At 52.6% G+C, this 12,001-nt stretch overlaps 3 protein-coding genes across 3 annotated transcripts in view; 1 reads left to right on the forward strand and 2 right to left on the reverse strand.

The window, feature by feature from the left end:
• The window catches only part of CTNND1 (catenin delta 1), a 51,584-nt gene extending 50,671 nt beyond the window's left edge, over positions 1-913 (reverse strand). The window contains exon 1 of the mRNA XM_020892595.2: positions 215-913. The gene's annotated coding sequence lies outside the window, so the exon portion shown is untranslated. The remainder of the gene's footprint in view (positions 1-214) is intronic.
• A 550-nt stretch (positions 914-1,463) lies between these two features.
• On the forward strand, positions 1,464-9,683 carry BTBD18 (BTB domain containing 18). Its single transcript, XM_020892590.2, has 4 exons — positions 1,464-1,890; positions 2,025-2,145; positions 2,762-2,929; positions 7,003-9,683. The coding sequence occupies exons 3-4, from the start codon at positions 2,806-2,808 to the stop codon at positions 9,060-9,062; spliced, it is 2,184 nt and encodes a 727-aa protein (XP_020748249.2). The 5' UTR covers positions 1,464-1,890; positions 2,025-2,145; positions 2,762-2,805; the 3' UTR covers positions 9,063-9,683.
• Positions 9,684-11,965, reverse strand: SELENOH (selenoprotein H). Its single transcript, XM_020892591.2, has 4 exons — positions 10,943-11,965; positions 10,710-10,855; positions 10,446-10,575; positions 9,684-9,869 (listed from the first exon to the last, which is right to left on the reverse strand). The coding sequence occupies exons 1-3, from the start codon at positions 11,065-11,067 to the stop codon at positions 10,475-10,477; spliced, it is 372 nt and encodes a 123-aa protein (XP_020748250.1). The 5' UTR covers positions 11,068-11,965; the 3' UTR covers positions 9,684-9,869; positions 10,446-10,474.
• Positions 11,966-12,001: the final 36 nt, after the last annotated feature.

The following is a 12,001-nucleotide window of genomic DNA, read 5'->3' on the forward strand; positions in this document are numbered from 1 at the left end:
AACTGCTACCTCTTCAAAATAGGACGGCAACCCCAAATGTCTTTCTGTTCCCTGTTTCTTTCTCTATCTCAAGGGCAGGGAGCTCAAATTAGGGAAAAGATTACCTCACTTGGCAATCCATGCCCCGCCCCGTATTTCAATCAACCACCTCAGATCCTTTTGAAAAGATGGAAGATAGCCATCAAGATACACTTGAGCGCCCAGTACTACTCACCCCTCTCCGCTTTGTCCCTGGACAGGTTCCCCGTCTCTCAGGTGCCGTCCTTCCTGCCGGGTGACCGCACCACACTTTGTCCGTCCCCGGTGGCGTTGGATTCGGCCGGCTCCGTCCAGCGCAGGACGACACCGGGCAGCTACCTGAAGCCGGAACCCAGTTCCTAACAGGCACGCGGCAGAAAACTGCTGTGTGGATTTCCAACGCGGCTTGGCGTGCTCTCAGAATGTGTGATCTCGAGATCATTTAATTTTCGATCTCATGTTTTCACAGCATGTTTCCGGCCAGGAAGTGCACTAAAGACCTCAACACTGGAGATCCCTCCGGATAGAGTTTTGCCCCCCGCCTCGGGTCACCAGGTCTCCCAGATGTGGGTCTGGGGTGGATTCTATCACAAACCTGAAATCAGGAGGCAGCCCAGGGACCTTGTTCCAGAACATTCCTGGCCTCAGGAGCCACCTAGTGTGAGAGACATGTGGGACCAGGTGCGACTGGCGCCATCCGGAAGCCTTGGCCTCCATTATGCCTGGGGCGCTCTTAGCAGGACCGAGGCCATCAGCGGCCTCCTCCACAGGAAGCCGGAGGTGTCCTCCCACCTCCTTGAAGTCTCTTTTCCGTTTGTTTTCACTGGGTGCCAAGGATGAGGCCTGCTCCTAGAGAATCCCTCCCTGGCGGTACCTTCCCCCTGTCTCTCACTGGGGGGGCGCTCTTGCCCCCAGCCCCCAAGTCCCTCGAGACTTAGCTTCCCGCCCAAAGCGCCCCTCGCCCTGTGATTGGCTGTCTGAGGGTCCTTGGCCAATGGGGGATGACGTATTCGCCAGGCGTCAACCCGCGAGGCTGGGGGAGGAGGAAGCACGTCGGGTCTGCGACGTGCGTGCGTGTGGTGCGCGAGGACGGTGGCGCGAGGTGTGTGGTGCTGGCTGCGTGGCCTCAGGCTTTCGCTGTCACACACACACCCCCCCCTCGCTTCCCGGTGCACGCGTGTGCCGGGCCCCGCTGCAGGACGAGGGCACCTGGGGGGCGGCTGCAAAGCCCGTGCTGCCGGAGGCGACAGTGAGGGCGAGCCTTGGATTCGGGCCTCCGGGACCCGCACTCTCCATTCCCAGAAACCTTCGCGCCGAGAGGTCTCTCTTCAAAGGAGTTGGGCCCGGGGCGCTCGGAGCTTGCGGGGCACCACGCTTTGCAGGGCCTTCCCTGAAGCCCTGCTTTCCCTGCTCCTCCAACCCCGATTCCTTTGCTTCTGGACAGGGAAGGAGACCTCGGGACGCCGTTGTGCAGCTTTGCTAAGCCTCCCCGCGCCAGGCTGGAGTGTGGGAGGAAGCAAGGCAGGCTGGATCGAGGACCCGAGCACCGAGACGACCGCAGGAGCATCTCCTCCCGCGGAACTATTCCAGGTTGGGTCTGGGGGCGAGGCCCAGTGCTGGTGGGTCGGAAAGTCTCCCCCAGAGCTTACGTTTGGGCCCTTGAAACCGCTGCCATCCTCCACTCCCGTGTCTCTGGCTGGGATGGAATTGAACCTGCGGTTTCTTAATTTACCTTTTCCACTCTTTTCTTTCCCGATAATTTGACGTGAACCGTTTGGAGCCCTGGTGCCACCTGACAGAAACCTGCATGCCAGGAAAGGAACACCACCCGTGCAGCGTGTGAGGATCTCGGTACAGAAAACTGGAAACATAGTAAGCCTGAATTCCGAATACCCAGCTTGTGTTGGGAAGGGGTAGAATTTAGCATAATCATCCTTGCTTCACTGTTAGCCAGATAGTTAACCAGATAGACAAACCTGAAGACTAAATTCTGTGCCAATTTCCAGGCAGAAACAGGCTTCCTTTGGACAAGAACATCTGAACCAAGGGTGGCAGTCTTCTCATTTCGGTTGGAGACCTTCTCACCAAGTCCAGCAGCTTCTCTTCTTTGCTGTGCACCCTCTGCTGGTTAGTGTGATAGAGTGAGCTTGGAGAAAATAAGGAGTGTATGACTTTTTAGAGATCATTAATACTTAATAAGTATTTTGTTAAAATGTGGGAAGTATTCCCATGAAACTCAGAAATGTGTTGCTCAGGAAGAATATGAGTAGTCAGCACCGTAGGAGTTGAGTCCCTGGTAATATGAATAAGGAAGGTTTAAGGATAACAAGAATTCCATTTTTGTAGTACTAGTTCTGTGCCAGGCACTCACAGTGCTAAGCAGTTTGGTAGAAATTGACTCATTAAATCTCTTAAACAGCCTTATGAGGTTAGTACAGAAGTATTATAATTCCCATTTCCTAGCTAGATCAGGAAAGTAAGACTCAGAGAAGTTAGATCATTTCCCTGAAATTATACAACTAAACAAATAAATAACAGAGCTGAGATTCAAATCTAAGGCTATCAATGAACTCCCACCTGTAACCACTAGGATATTCTTAAGATACCCTTGGGGGCACAATTCCTGGGTTTATGGTTCCTCAATTCATGCTTTTGTCTCTTACTTTCAAAATTTCACTGTCATCTTAAAGATAAAAAAAATTAGGGATAACCATGCCTCTGAAAGGTGTTATCTCACCCACAGGAATCTGACCCATGAAAACCCAGAAAGTTTGTTAAGAGACCAACATGTGCTCTCCTGCCAGTCCCAAAATCCTGTACAGGAATCCCCGGTTCCTCCGGCTAGCGTTTCTGCAGCTTTATCACCAGCAACAGAGTGGTGTGTTCTGTGATGTCCTTCTGCAGGCAGAAGGTAAGAGACTAGTAGGGACCCAATTGAAAACTCACCATAGACTAAGAGAAAATGATTTTAGGGCCAGGCAGTGAAGGACAGAACCAGGAAAGTGTGTAATGATTGCCTTTGAGTCCTGTTTGGTAAACACCTTTTTCTAGGACGGGTACATTTTTCAAAAGTGAAAGTGAGATTATACTCCTTCTCTTAAAAAAAAAAAATTAGCTAATTATAAAGTGCCGTAAGTGTAGGAATTCTGTGAAATGTGGGTAATATGGTAGTGGGATGTTTGTGAAGATTGAGTTTAATGTACGTAAAACACTTAGAAAGGTACTTTTAATGTACTAAGGAGAATGTAAGTATTAGATGGTCCTGTTATGTATTTTTCTGTTTTCTTTTTTATTTCTTTATTATTTTGGGCTGCGCTGGGTCTTTATTGCTGCACTGGCTTTTCTCTAGTTGCAGTGAGTGGGGACTGTTCATCGCAGTGCTTCTCATTGCAGTGGCTTCTCTTGTTGCAGCTCATGGGCTCTAGAGTGCATGGGCTTCAGTAGATGGGTCCCTGGGCTCTAGAGCACAGGCTTAATAGTATGGCTTACTTGCTTCTCGGCATATGGGATCTTCCCAGACCAGGGACTGAACCTGTGTCTCTTGCACTGGCTGGCAAATTCTTTACCACTGAGCCACCAGGGAAGCCCTGTTTTCCTATTATTTTGCCAAGCAAGTAACTTCTTCTCTTACTAGTTCACTTTCTTTGTTACCAACATTGTGTAACACTCTCCAGTTTACCAAGTACATATAGTGTAGTTTAGTTCTCATCTTGATTCTTAATGACAGCCTTGTGAGATAAAGAATGTTGTATGGTTCCAGTTCTACAGATGTGCGAATTGAGACAGTGATTTAAGTGACTTGTCTGTTGGTTCTCTTAGTAAGAGTTTCGCTTCATTCCTTTATTCAAAGTAAACCAAAAAAGTATACTGTACTAGCATGGGCACATAGTACATATGACGGGGAAGTCCATCCTTATAAGGAAACCATATGAGGGGGAGATACTCAAATACCAGTGCATTCAGATAACTGGGCAGTATAGCAGATGCCATTGGGGTAGATACAGGCTGATGACGCGGGGGCTCAAAAGAGGCGCGTACTTCAGACTTGAGGAGGTTGGGAGACGGGGGTCAGGGGGATTTTCTTGGAGGAAATAACCTCTTAGATGAGTTTTGAAGGACAAATAGAAGTAGGAAGAAGTGGGGAAGGATTTTCCCAGGCAGAGAAAACAACATGTACAGAGATTGAGAGATATGGACCAGAGCTTTGCAAGTGGTTCATTATGGCTATAGAGCACAGATTGTAAGAAGTGTACTGATCAGAGCTGTGGCTAGAGAAATTAGCAGGTTTGAAGTGTTACACCAGGGAAGTTGATCCTGTCCTCAGAACACTGGAATTGTACTTGTAGATTTTAAGAAGAAGGTCATAACTGCTTTAGAAATAGGACTCAGGCCCCAATGAGGGGAATTATTAGATTGATAATTGAGTCCAGATAGGAGGCTGTTTGGGGATCCAGGAGAAAGGGAATTGTGGCCTGAACTAAGGCATTGAGAATAGAAAGAAATGTACAGTTTATGAGCTATTAAAGAGAAGTATTAAAGAGTTATACAGATGGGAAAGTTGAACCATAAAGAAGGCAGAGTACCGAAGAATTGATGCTTTCAAATTGTGGTGCTGGTGAAGACTCTTGAGAGTCCTTTGGACAGCAGGGAGATCAAACCAGTGCGTGCTAAAGGAAATCAACCCTGAATTCATTGGAAGGACTGATGCTGAAACTGAAGCTCCAATACTTTGGCCACCTGATGCAAAGAGCTGACTCATTGGAAAAGACCCTGATGGCCGGGAAAGATTTGAGGGCATGAGAGGAAGGGGCTGACAGGGGATGAGATGGTTGGATGGCATCACTGACTCAATGGACATGAGTTTGAGCAAGCTCCAGGAGATAGTGAAGGACAGGGAAGCCTGTGTGCTGCAGTCCATGGGGTCAAAGAGAGTCGGACACAAATTAGTGACTGAACAACAGCAACAAAAAGAATTTACAAAACTTGCTGCAGTTAAGAACATAGACTGAGGTAGCCTTGGGTTTAAATCTTGTCCCTGCTCCTTCAGTTCAGTTCAGTCGCTCAGCCGTGTCCAACTCTTTGCGACCGCATGAACCATGCCTCCCTGTCCATCACCAACTCCCAGAGTCCACCCAAACCCATGTCCATTGAGTCGGTGATGCCATCCAACCATCTCATCCTCTATTGTCCCCTTTTCCTGCCCTCAATCTTCCCCAGCATCAGGGTCTTTTCCAATGAGTCAGCTCTTCACGTCAGGTGGCCAAAGTATTGGAGTTTCAGCTTCAACATCAGTCCCTCCAATGAACACCCAGGACTGATCTCCTTTAGGATGGACTGGTTAGATCTCCTTGCAGTCCAAGGGACTCTCAAGAGTCTTCTCCAACACCACGGTTCAAAAAGCATCAGTTCTTCAGCACTCAGCTTTCTTTGCAGTCCAACTCTCACATCCATACATGACTCCTGGAAAAACCATAGCCTTGACTAGACAGACCTTTGTTGGCAAAGGAATGTCTCTGCTTTTTAATATGCTGTTTAGGTTGGTCATAACTTTCCTTCCAAGGAGTAAGTGTCTTTTAATTTCATGGCTGCAGTCACCATCTGCAGTGATTTTGGAGCCCCCCCCCCCCCCAAAAATAAAGTCAGCCACAGTTTCCCCATCTATTTGCCATGAAATGATGGACTGGATGCTTAACTCACTGTAATTTTGCACATTACTACACTATGCCTACACTACAGTTTACTCATCTGTAATAACAACTACCTCATAGGGTTGCAGTGAAGATTAAAATTAATTCTGGTAAGAGCCTTAGGTGCCTGGCACATAATAAGGACTCAAGAGCTATTTGTTTTTTAAAGAAAACTTAATATTTGATTAGATGTAGTGGGTAAAAGAAAAGGAAGACTCAAATATGACTTTTGTTTTCAGGCCTGGGCCATTGGGTAAATGTGTTATCTTATTTTGAAGTAAAAGTCAGGAAGTTTTGAAGTATAGGGAATGGTGAGTTTACTTTCTAGAAAGGTTGCATTGGAGGTACTTTTGGGACATCCATGTAGTCTTGCAGGCTGTGGCATGCCTAGTATTTCAGAAGAGGTATCTGGGCAGAGGTTGGATCTGGGAATCATCAGCAAGCCTTTGCTAATGGAAGCCATGGGAGAGGGGAAAATTTCCCCTGGAAGTGCCCATAAAATGAGAAGGTGGCTCAGGACAGTGGATACCAGGCAGTGCAGAGATTTCAGGAGAGAACTGAGCCCTGATTGAAAAGTGAAAGGTGTATGTCACCAAGTCGTGTCCAGCTCTCTGCAGCCCCATGGACTATATAGCCCACCAGGCTCCTCTGCCCATGGAATTCTCCAGGCAAGAATCCTGCAGTAGGTAGCCATGCCCTCCTCCAGGGGATGTTCCTGACCCAGGGATGGACCCTGGGTCTCCTGCATTGCAGGCAGATTTTTTACTGTCTGAGCCCCCAGGGAAGCAGCCCATGGTTATCCTAGTTATCCGTATCCAAAGCTCATGGTTTTTTATTAGATCACAAGCAGCTTCTGTACAAATTTTTAAACTCTTGGGTGAGTCAAAAACATTTATTCAGCAAGTGTTTGATCCCCTACTGTGTGCCCAGTACTGGGTATTCTTCAGTGAGTCAGACAGGCAAGGTCCCTGTCCTTGGAGCTTAGAAGTGCAGTGAAGGAGATGGGCAGTTCCAATGCAAATAGCCAAATCTGTGATAGCTACAGTGCACCTCACCCAAATGGGATGGCGGGAAAGGGCTAGCGAAGGCTTTCTGAAAGCCTAAAACAAATCTTTAAGGTTAAAAAATGTGTTAGCTGGGTAATGGCAGAATGTTCCAGGTAGGCAGAAGAAACAGATTTCTCCTACTTGAACTTCCATGAGGGAAACTGAGAAGGGACAGCACATTCAGGTAGTAGCGTCTGTGTACCCACGAACTTGCCAGTCGGCCTGAGATAAATACTTGGGTTTCCCTCCAGGTGAGGCAGTCCCAGCCCACTGCTGCATCCTGTCAGCCTGCAGCCCCTTCTTCACAGAGCGCCTGGAGCGGGAGAGGCCAGCCCAGGGTCGGAAGGTGGTGCTGGAGCTGGGGGGCCTGAAGATCAGGACCTTGAGGAAGCTGGTGGACTTCTTGTACACCTCTGAAATGGAGTTATCTGGAGAAGAAGCCCAGGACGTGCTTTCTGCAGCCCGCCAGCTCCGCGTGTCGGAGCTCGAGTCCCTTCAGCTAGAGGGCGGGAAGCTGGTGAAGGCCCCGCAGGGCCGAAAGCTGAACAGGGAGTGCCTGCAGCCTCCCAGCCCCGAGCCAGTCTCTGCCAGGGTGGTGGCATCCAGCCGCCGGCCTCGAGCTCCCCTGCCTGTCACCCAGACGCCCTGTCCTCTCGGGGCAGCGAGACTGAAGTCCTCGGGGAAGGAGGAGGGGCACCTGGAGAAGAACCACCGACAGGACCCGGAGAACTCATCTGGCACTCTCCTGCTCGAGAGGAAGGCCAGGGCCTGCCCAGCTGCACAAGAAACAAGGGCTTCACCATCGAGCCATGGTCAGGGGCCCGAAGAGAACAGGAGTGGCCCCGCCCACGGTCCTATGGCACTCTCCCCATCCAGCTTGTACCCCTCCGTTGACGAGCGACTCCTGCCCAGGAAGATCAAGCTAAGCCGCTCAAAGCCGTCTCCCGATGTCTGCACATCCAAGCCCGCCAGCCTGCTCAGCGGGCCCAGCTCAGTGCCCACGGCCCCTGGCCGGCGGCTGTGGCGGCAGAAGAGCACCAGTAAGGGCGTGCTGGAGGACAAGCAGAGGACGGGGCGAGCCAGTCCCCTCCGGAGCAGCCCAGGTGCCTCCGGGCTGGGGAAGACAGGCGGCAGCAAGAAGCGGAGCCCCGAAGCCAGGGCCCCTCACCCAGACTCTGCAGAGGAGGGGCAGGTTGGGAGAGTGAAGCTCCGCAAGATTGTCAACGGGACCTGCTGGGAGGTAGTTCAGGAGCCTCCCCTCAGGCCCTCTCAGGACAGCCCTCAAATCCCAGAACTCAGAGACTTAGCGGAGCCTCCAGGGACACAGCCATCCTCAGGTAACGAGCAAGACCTGTCATCCTCGAGAGCAAACCTGTGTAAGGACTCCCCCGTGTGCTCCAGGCTACAGGACATTTTGCTCTCTGCCGGCCGCTCCCCAGACCACCCAGCGAAGTGTGAGTTTGGGTCCAGCCCAGAGCTGGTGGGGAAGGAACCTGGACTGGACGTGGACTGCAGAGAGTCCTTCACGCTCAGCCCAGCCCTGCTCGGGCAGCCCTGCGAGGCTGAGGAGTACCGCATCACCAGCGCCGCCGCCACCAGCGAGCTGGAGGAGATCCTGGACTACATGCTCTGCAGCTCCGACACTGAGCCGCCTGTGGAGTCTCTGGGGAGTCCCCGGGCTGAGAGCTGCAGGACCCCGAGTTACCACCCAACAGAGACAGGCAAGACCTGGATCGAAGGGGAAGAATGGTGTTTGCCGGACGTGGAGCTCTGGCCCAGGGAGCTCACAGAACTGGAAGAGGAGCCTCTTGGTGAGAACAAAGGGCCAGCTGAGCCCTTCAGCCCCCTAGTCCTGCCCTCTGAGAACAGAGAGCCAGCTGAACCCTTCAGCCCCCTTGTCATGCCCTCCGAGGTAAGTGAGGGGGAGGAGGTGTTTTCAGTGGGAGGCTCTTGGACTCCAGACCTGGAAATTAGCAGCTCCCAGCCACTGGAAGGTCAGAGAGACAAACTTCTCCACATGGACTCCCTTGACCCTCCCCAAAGGTCCTATGGAGACCTCTCGCCTCCCTGTTCAAGCTGGGTGGACACTGGCCTGGAAGTGCCCCTATCAATGGACGAGGTATTATACCCAGCTCCAGAGGCAGTTAAGGAGGGATCTGGCAACTCTGAGTGGGTGGGTCCACTTCCTGCCAGCCCTGAAGAGGAGATTGATGTAGACTCACTGTCAGAGGGGATTGTACCTACGAGTATCCTCTCCGTGTGGCCTGACCCTTCCTCAGAGTCAGAAACAGAGGTAGATATACTAACGTAGTAGCAGAGCGGGGAGGTCAGGTCACAGGGACTGGGAGGGTGGGACATGCTGGCTAACAGAAGGCCCACCGATAGGCCAGCATATGTCCCTGTCCTCTTAGCACCAGAGGCAGGCATACCTGTAGTTCTCCTTCCCTCCCCAGGCTTTTGGAGCCAGGCACAAGTCATTCCATAGGTAGAAAATTATGAACTGGAATCCCCTTACTTCTTTTATAATCTTGTCTACCAGTTAGTGACAAGTGAAACACCACGCTGTGTGGTCACCAACTCTAGTGGGTCATAGGGGACAGCCAAAGCCGGCTTCCCCAATCAGCAGGCATCTAATCACTAGTACCTGGGGTGTATGGCTTAAGTCACTGCCAGCATGGGAATTGTGGCCCAAAGCTCCACAGGGCTGGGAAGATGTCCTGCACCATCACTTCTGAGAAGTGAGGTGAGAAAAATAGTTCCTTTTATTTCCTTTCCCCCCATATTTTACAAGTATTTCCCATGCTCTAATAGGGACCATAGGAGACCCAGGTTAACTGGTGACCTCAAGCCATGAGGAACTCAAGGACCAATCCCAAAAGGCTGGCTTAAGGCACCCCTTCCCATATTAAGAAATTTACTTCATGACTCAGGCTTTATATCAACTCAAATCCTTTTAGTTTTTATTAAACCAAATCCAAGAACTTTTCAGTGTCTTACTAGAGGATTGCCTCACAACTGAACCATTGTTTCTGGAGGGAAGGAAACCACAGCTTCGGGGACATGACTGAAGTTTGACCATGTCCCGTCATAAATGCTCCAGCATCACCAGGGACAGAGGCTGTGAAAAGGACAAAGGGAAAGCGTTAGAGAAGGGATCCAGGTAATCCTAGCCAGCCCTCCACCACTGAACACACACAGAGACCCAGGAGAGCTCAAGGGTTGTGTACACACAGCCCGCCCCCACCTCACTCAACCTCAAGTGCCTGACAACATGCCAAAGCCTTGTCTGCAGCACTCAGGACAGACAGGGCTGGCTCCTGCGCCCAAGAGTGCGGCCAGGCCACCGTTCTCTGCAGCCTCTAAGGACACAATTTGCAATCTCCTAGTCACTTACATTACCAACGGCATTCCACGCCTTGGCTCAAAGACTCTGGAATGAAACCTGAGGGCAGTAGCAAAGGGCACACTGACGAGGAAATCTTTCTGGCGGGGGGTTGGGGGCTGAGCAACTTCAGTTTTTCCCACCAGGAAAGAGGGGAAGAGGTGTTCCCACTAGAGGAAACCTCGAGAGCAGAGCGAGGTATGTAGATGTAGGTCCTGTGTGAAATCAGGGGTTTTAACAGGAAGGGCTGCTTCGCCAGCAGCCACACCAGGATTAGCCCACTCCCCCCACCCCCCATTCGCCATCTCGAACCTCAGCGAGACTCCTTCTGCCCCACCTCCCTACGAAAGGTACTTCTTCAGCTCCTCCAGCACCACGTGAGGCTCCGGAAACTTGAGTTTGCGTGGGGGCCCCTTCTTAAGACCCGTCCAGAGCTCCGCGCCTGGGAAGAAAGGCCACGTGAAGCGCAACGGCTCTGGAACCCTGCAGCCGTTCCCCAAAGCCACCAGGAGGCGGCGGTCTGGAGGCCCGCGCTGCCCCGCCCGGGGTCCGGCCCCGCGCCCGGCCCGCACTCACTGCTGCCGTCGGCGCGCAGCAGCGTCACCTCGAAGCTGCCCCTCCGCGGCCTGGCGGGGTTCACCTTCACCGTCAGCTCCGGGGCCTGCAGGCGCAGCGCCTGGCTCAGAGCCGCGGCGTTGCGCCCGTAGACGCGTCAGCTCGTGCTGCGGGGAGAGAGGCGAGGTCAGAGCCGGGCCCCGGCGTGCGGCGCCCTTGCCCTCGCGCGCCCCACCGCACCCTGGGCCGCTCACCAGTGTTCGATGACGACGCTCGGCCCCTCCACTTCCCCATCCTGGCCGCCGGCCGGCTTCTCCCGCTTCTCGGCCGCTGCGGTCAGCGCCGCCTCGGCCTTCCGCTTCCTCCCGCGGGACGCCATGGCGCCTGGGGCCCGGCTGGGGACAGGACGCAGCCGCGGCCACCGGGTACAGGCCAGGCCGGCTCCGAGCGCCGAACCGCAGTCCAGGAACTCGGCTCCGGCGCGAAACCTCTCAAGCGGCGGAAAGCGTGGCGCAGGGCGCACACGTGGTCTGGAGGCGGGGCCTCGAGCGTAGCCGCGCTGCGCGCAGAGGCGGGGAAGTGCGGGGCACCGCGCCCAACCACCCGGCTGGGGGGCCGGGTCGCTGTGAAAACAATGAAGTCTTCATGCAGGCATTTCTGTAACCACGGCGCCAGCTTCAACGGTGTCCGTCAGGACTGTTACCCAAAACTTCGCTCCTGGGACCCACGGCTCAGTCCCAGACCAAGTGTACAGCTTAACTCTGGGGTTAAATAAACTTTGTTAGGGGCGCAAGGTTTTCATTTGAAGCTTGGATTGTTTCCTAGTCTTTAAAGCCAAGCCAGTATTGTAGCTCCAGTTCATTTCGAGCTTCTCCCAAGTGAACTGCTTAGAGCTAACGTCGGCAACCATTCAGGACCCCTCATTAACCAGCACGGATAGACACTGAGTAAACTCATTATACTGTCTAAAGGATCGACTTTCAGGTGGGATGGCAGGGTGTTAGTGATATCAAGACCGTTTGAGGAACATTTTAAAATGCATGCAGAGGTCCTGAGATTTTGATGAGCCTAGCTATGTATTTGGGAAGATCCCCTGGAAAAAGGAAATGGCAACCCACTCCAGTATTCTTGCCAAGTGCGTCCCACGGACGGAGAAGCCTGGCACACTGGTCCATGGGGAAGCAAGAGTTGGGCGTGACTGGGCGAATAACACAGACCAAGGGAAGGCCCAAATCGTCCACAGTCCTGGGGATCTGTGTGAGCGTCCATCCGGTGAACTCACCAGGATGGCCTTTGAAATGCAGAACACGAAA

This window comes from Odocoileus virginianus, chromosome 10 (assembly GCF_023699985.2).
Source record: "Odocoileus virginianus isolate 20LAN1187 ecotype Illinois chromosome 10, Ovbor_1.2, whole genome shotgun sequence".
NCBI lineage: Eukaryota > Metazoa > Chordata > Mammalia > Artiodactyla > Cervidae > Odocoileus > Odocoileus virginianus.

Bases quoted from the DNA above. Each gene is read 5' to 3' on its own strand.
- BTBD18 (XM_020892590.2), top strand. From the start codon at position 2,806: ATGTGCTCTCCTGCCAGTCCCAAAATCCTGTACAGGAATCCCCGGTTC. The intron at 2,930-7,002 runs GTAAGAGACTAG...GTTTCCCTCCAG, and splicing joins TGTCCTTCTGCAGGCAGAAG to GTGAGGCAGTCCCAGCCCAC.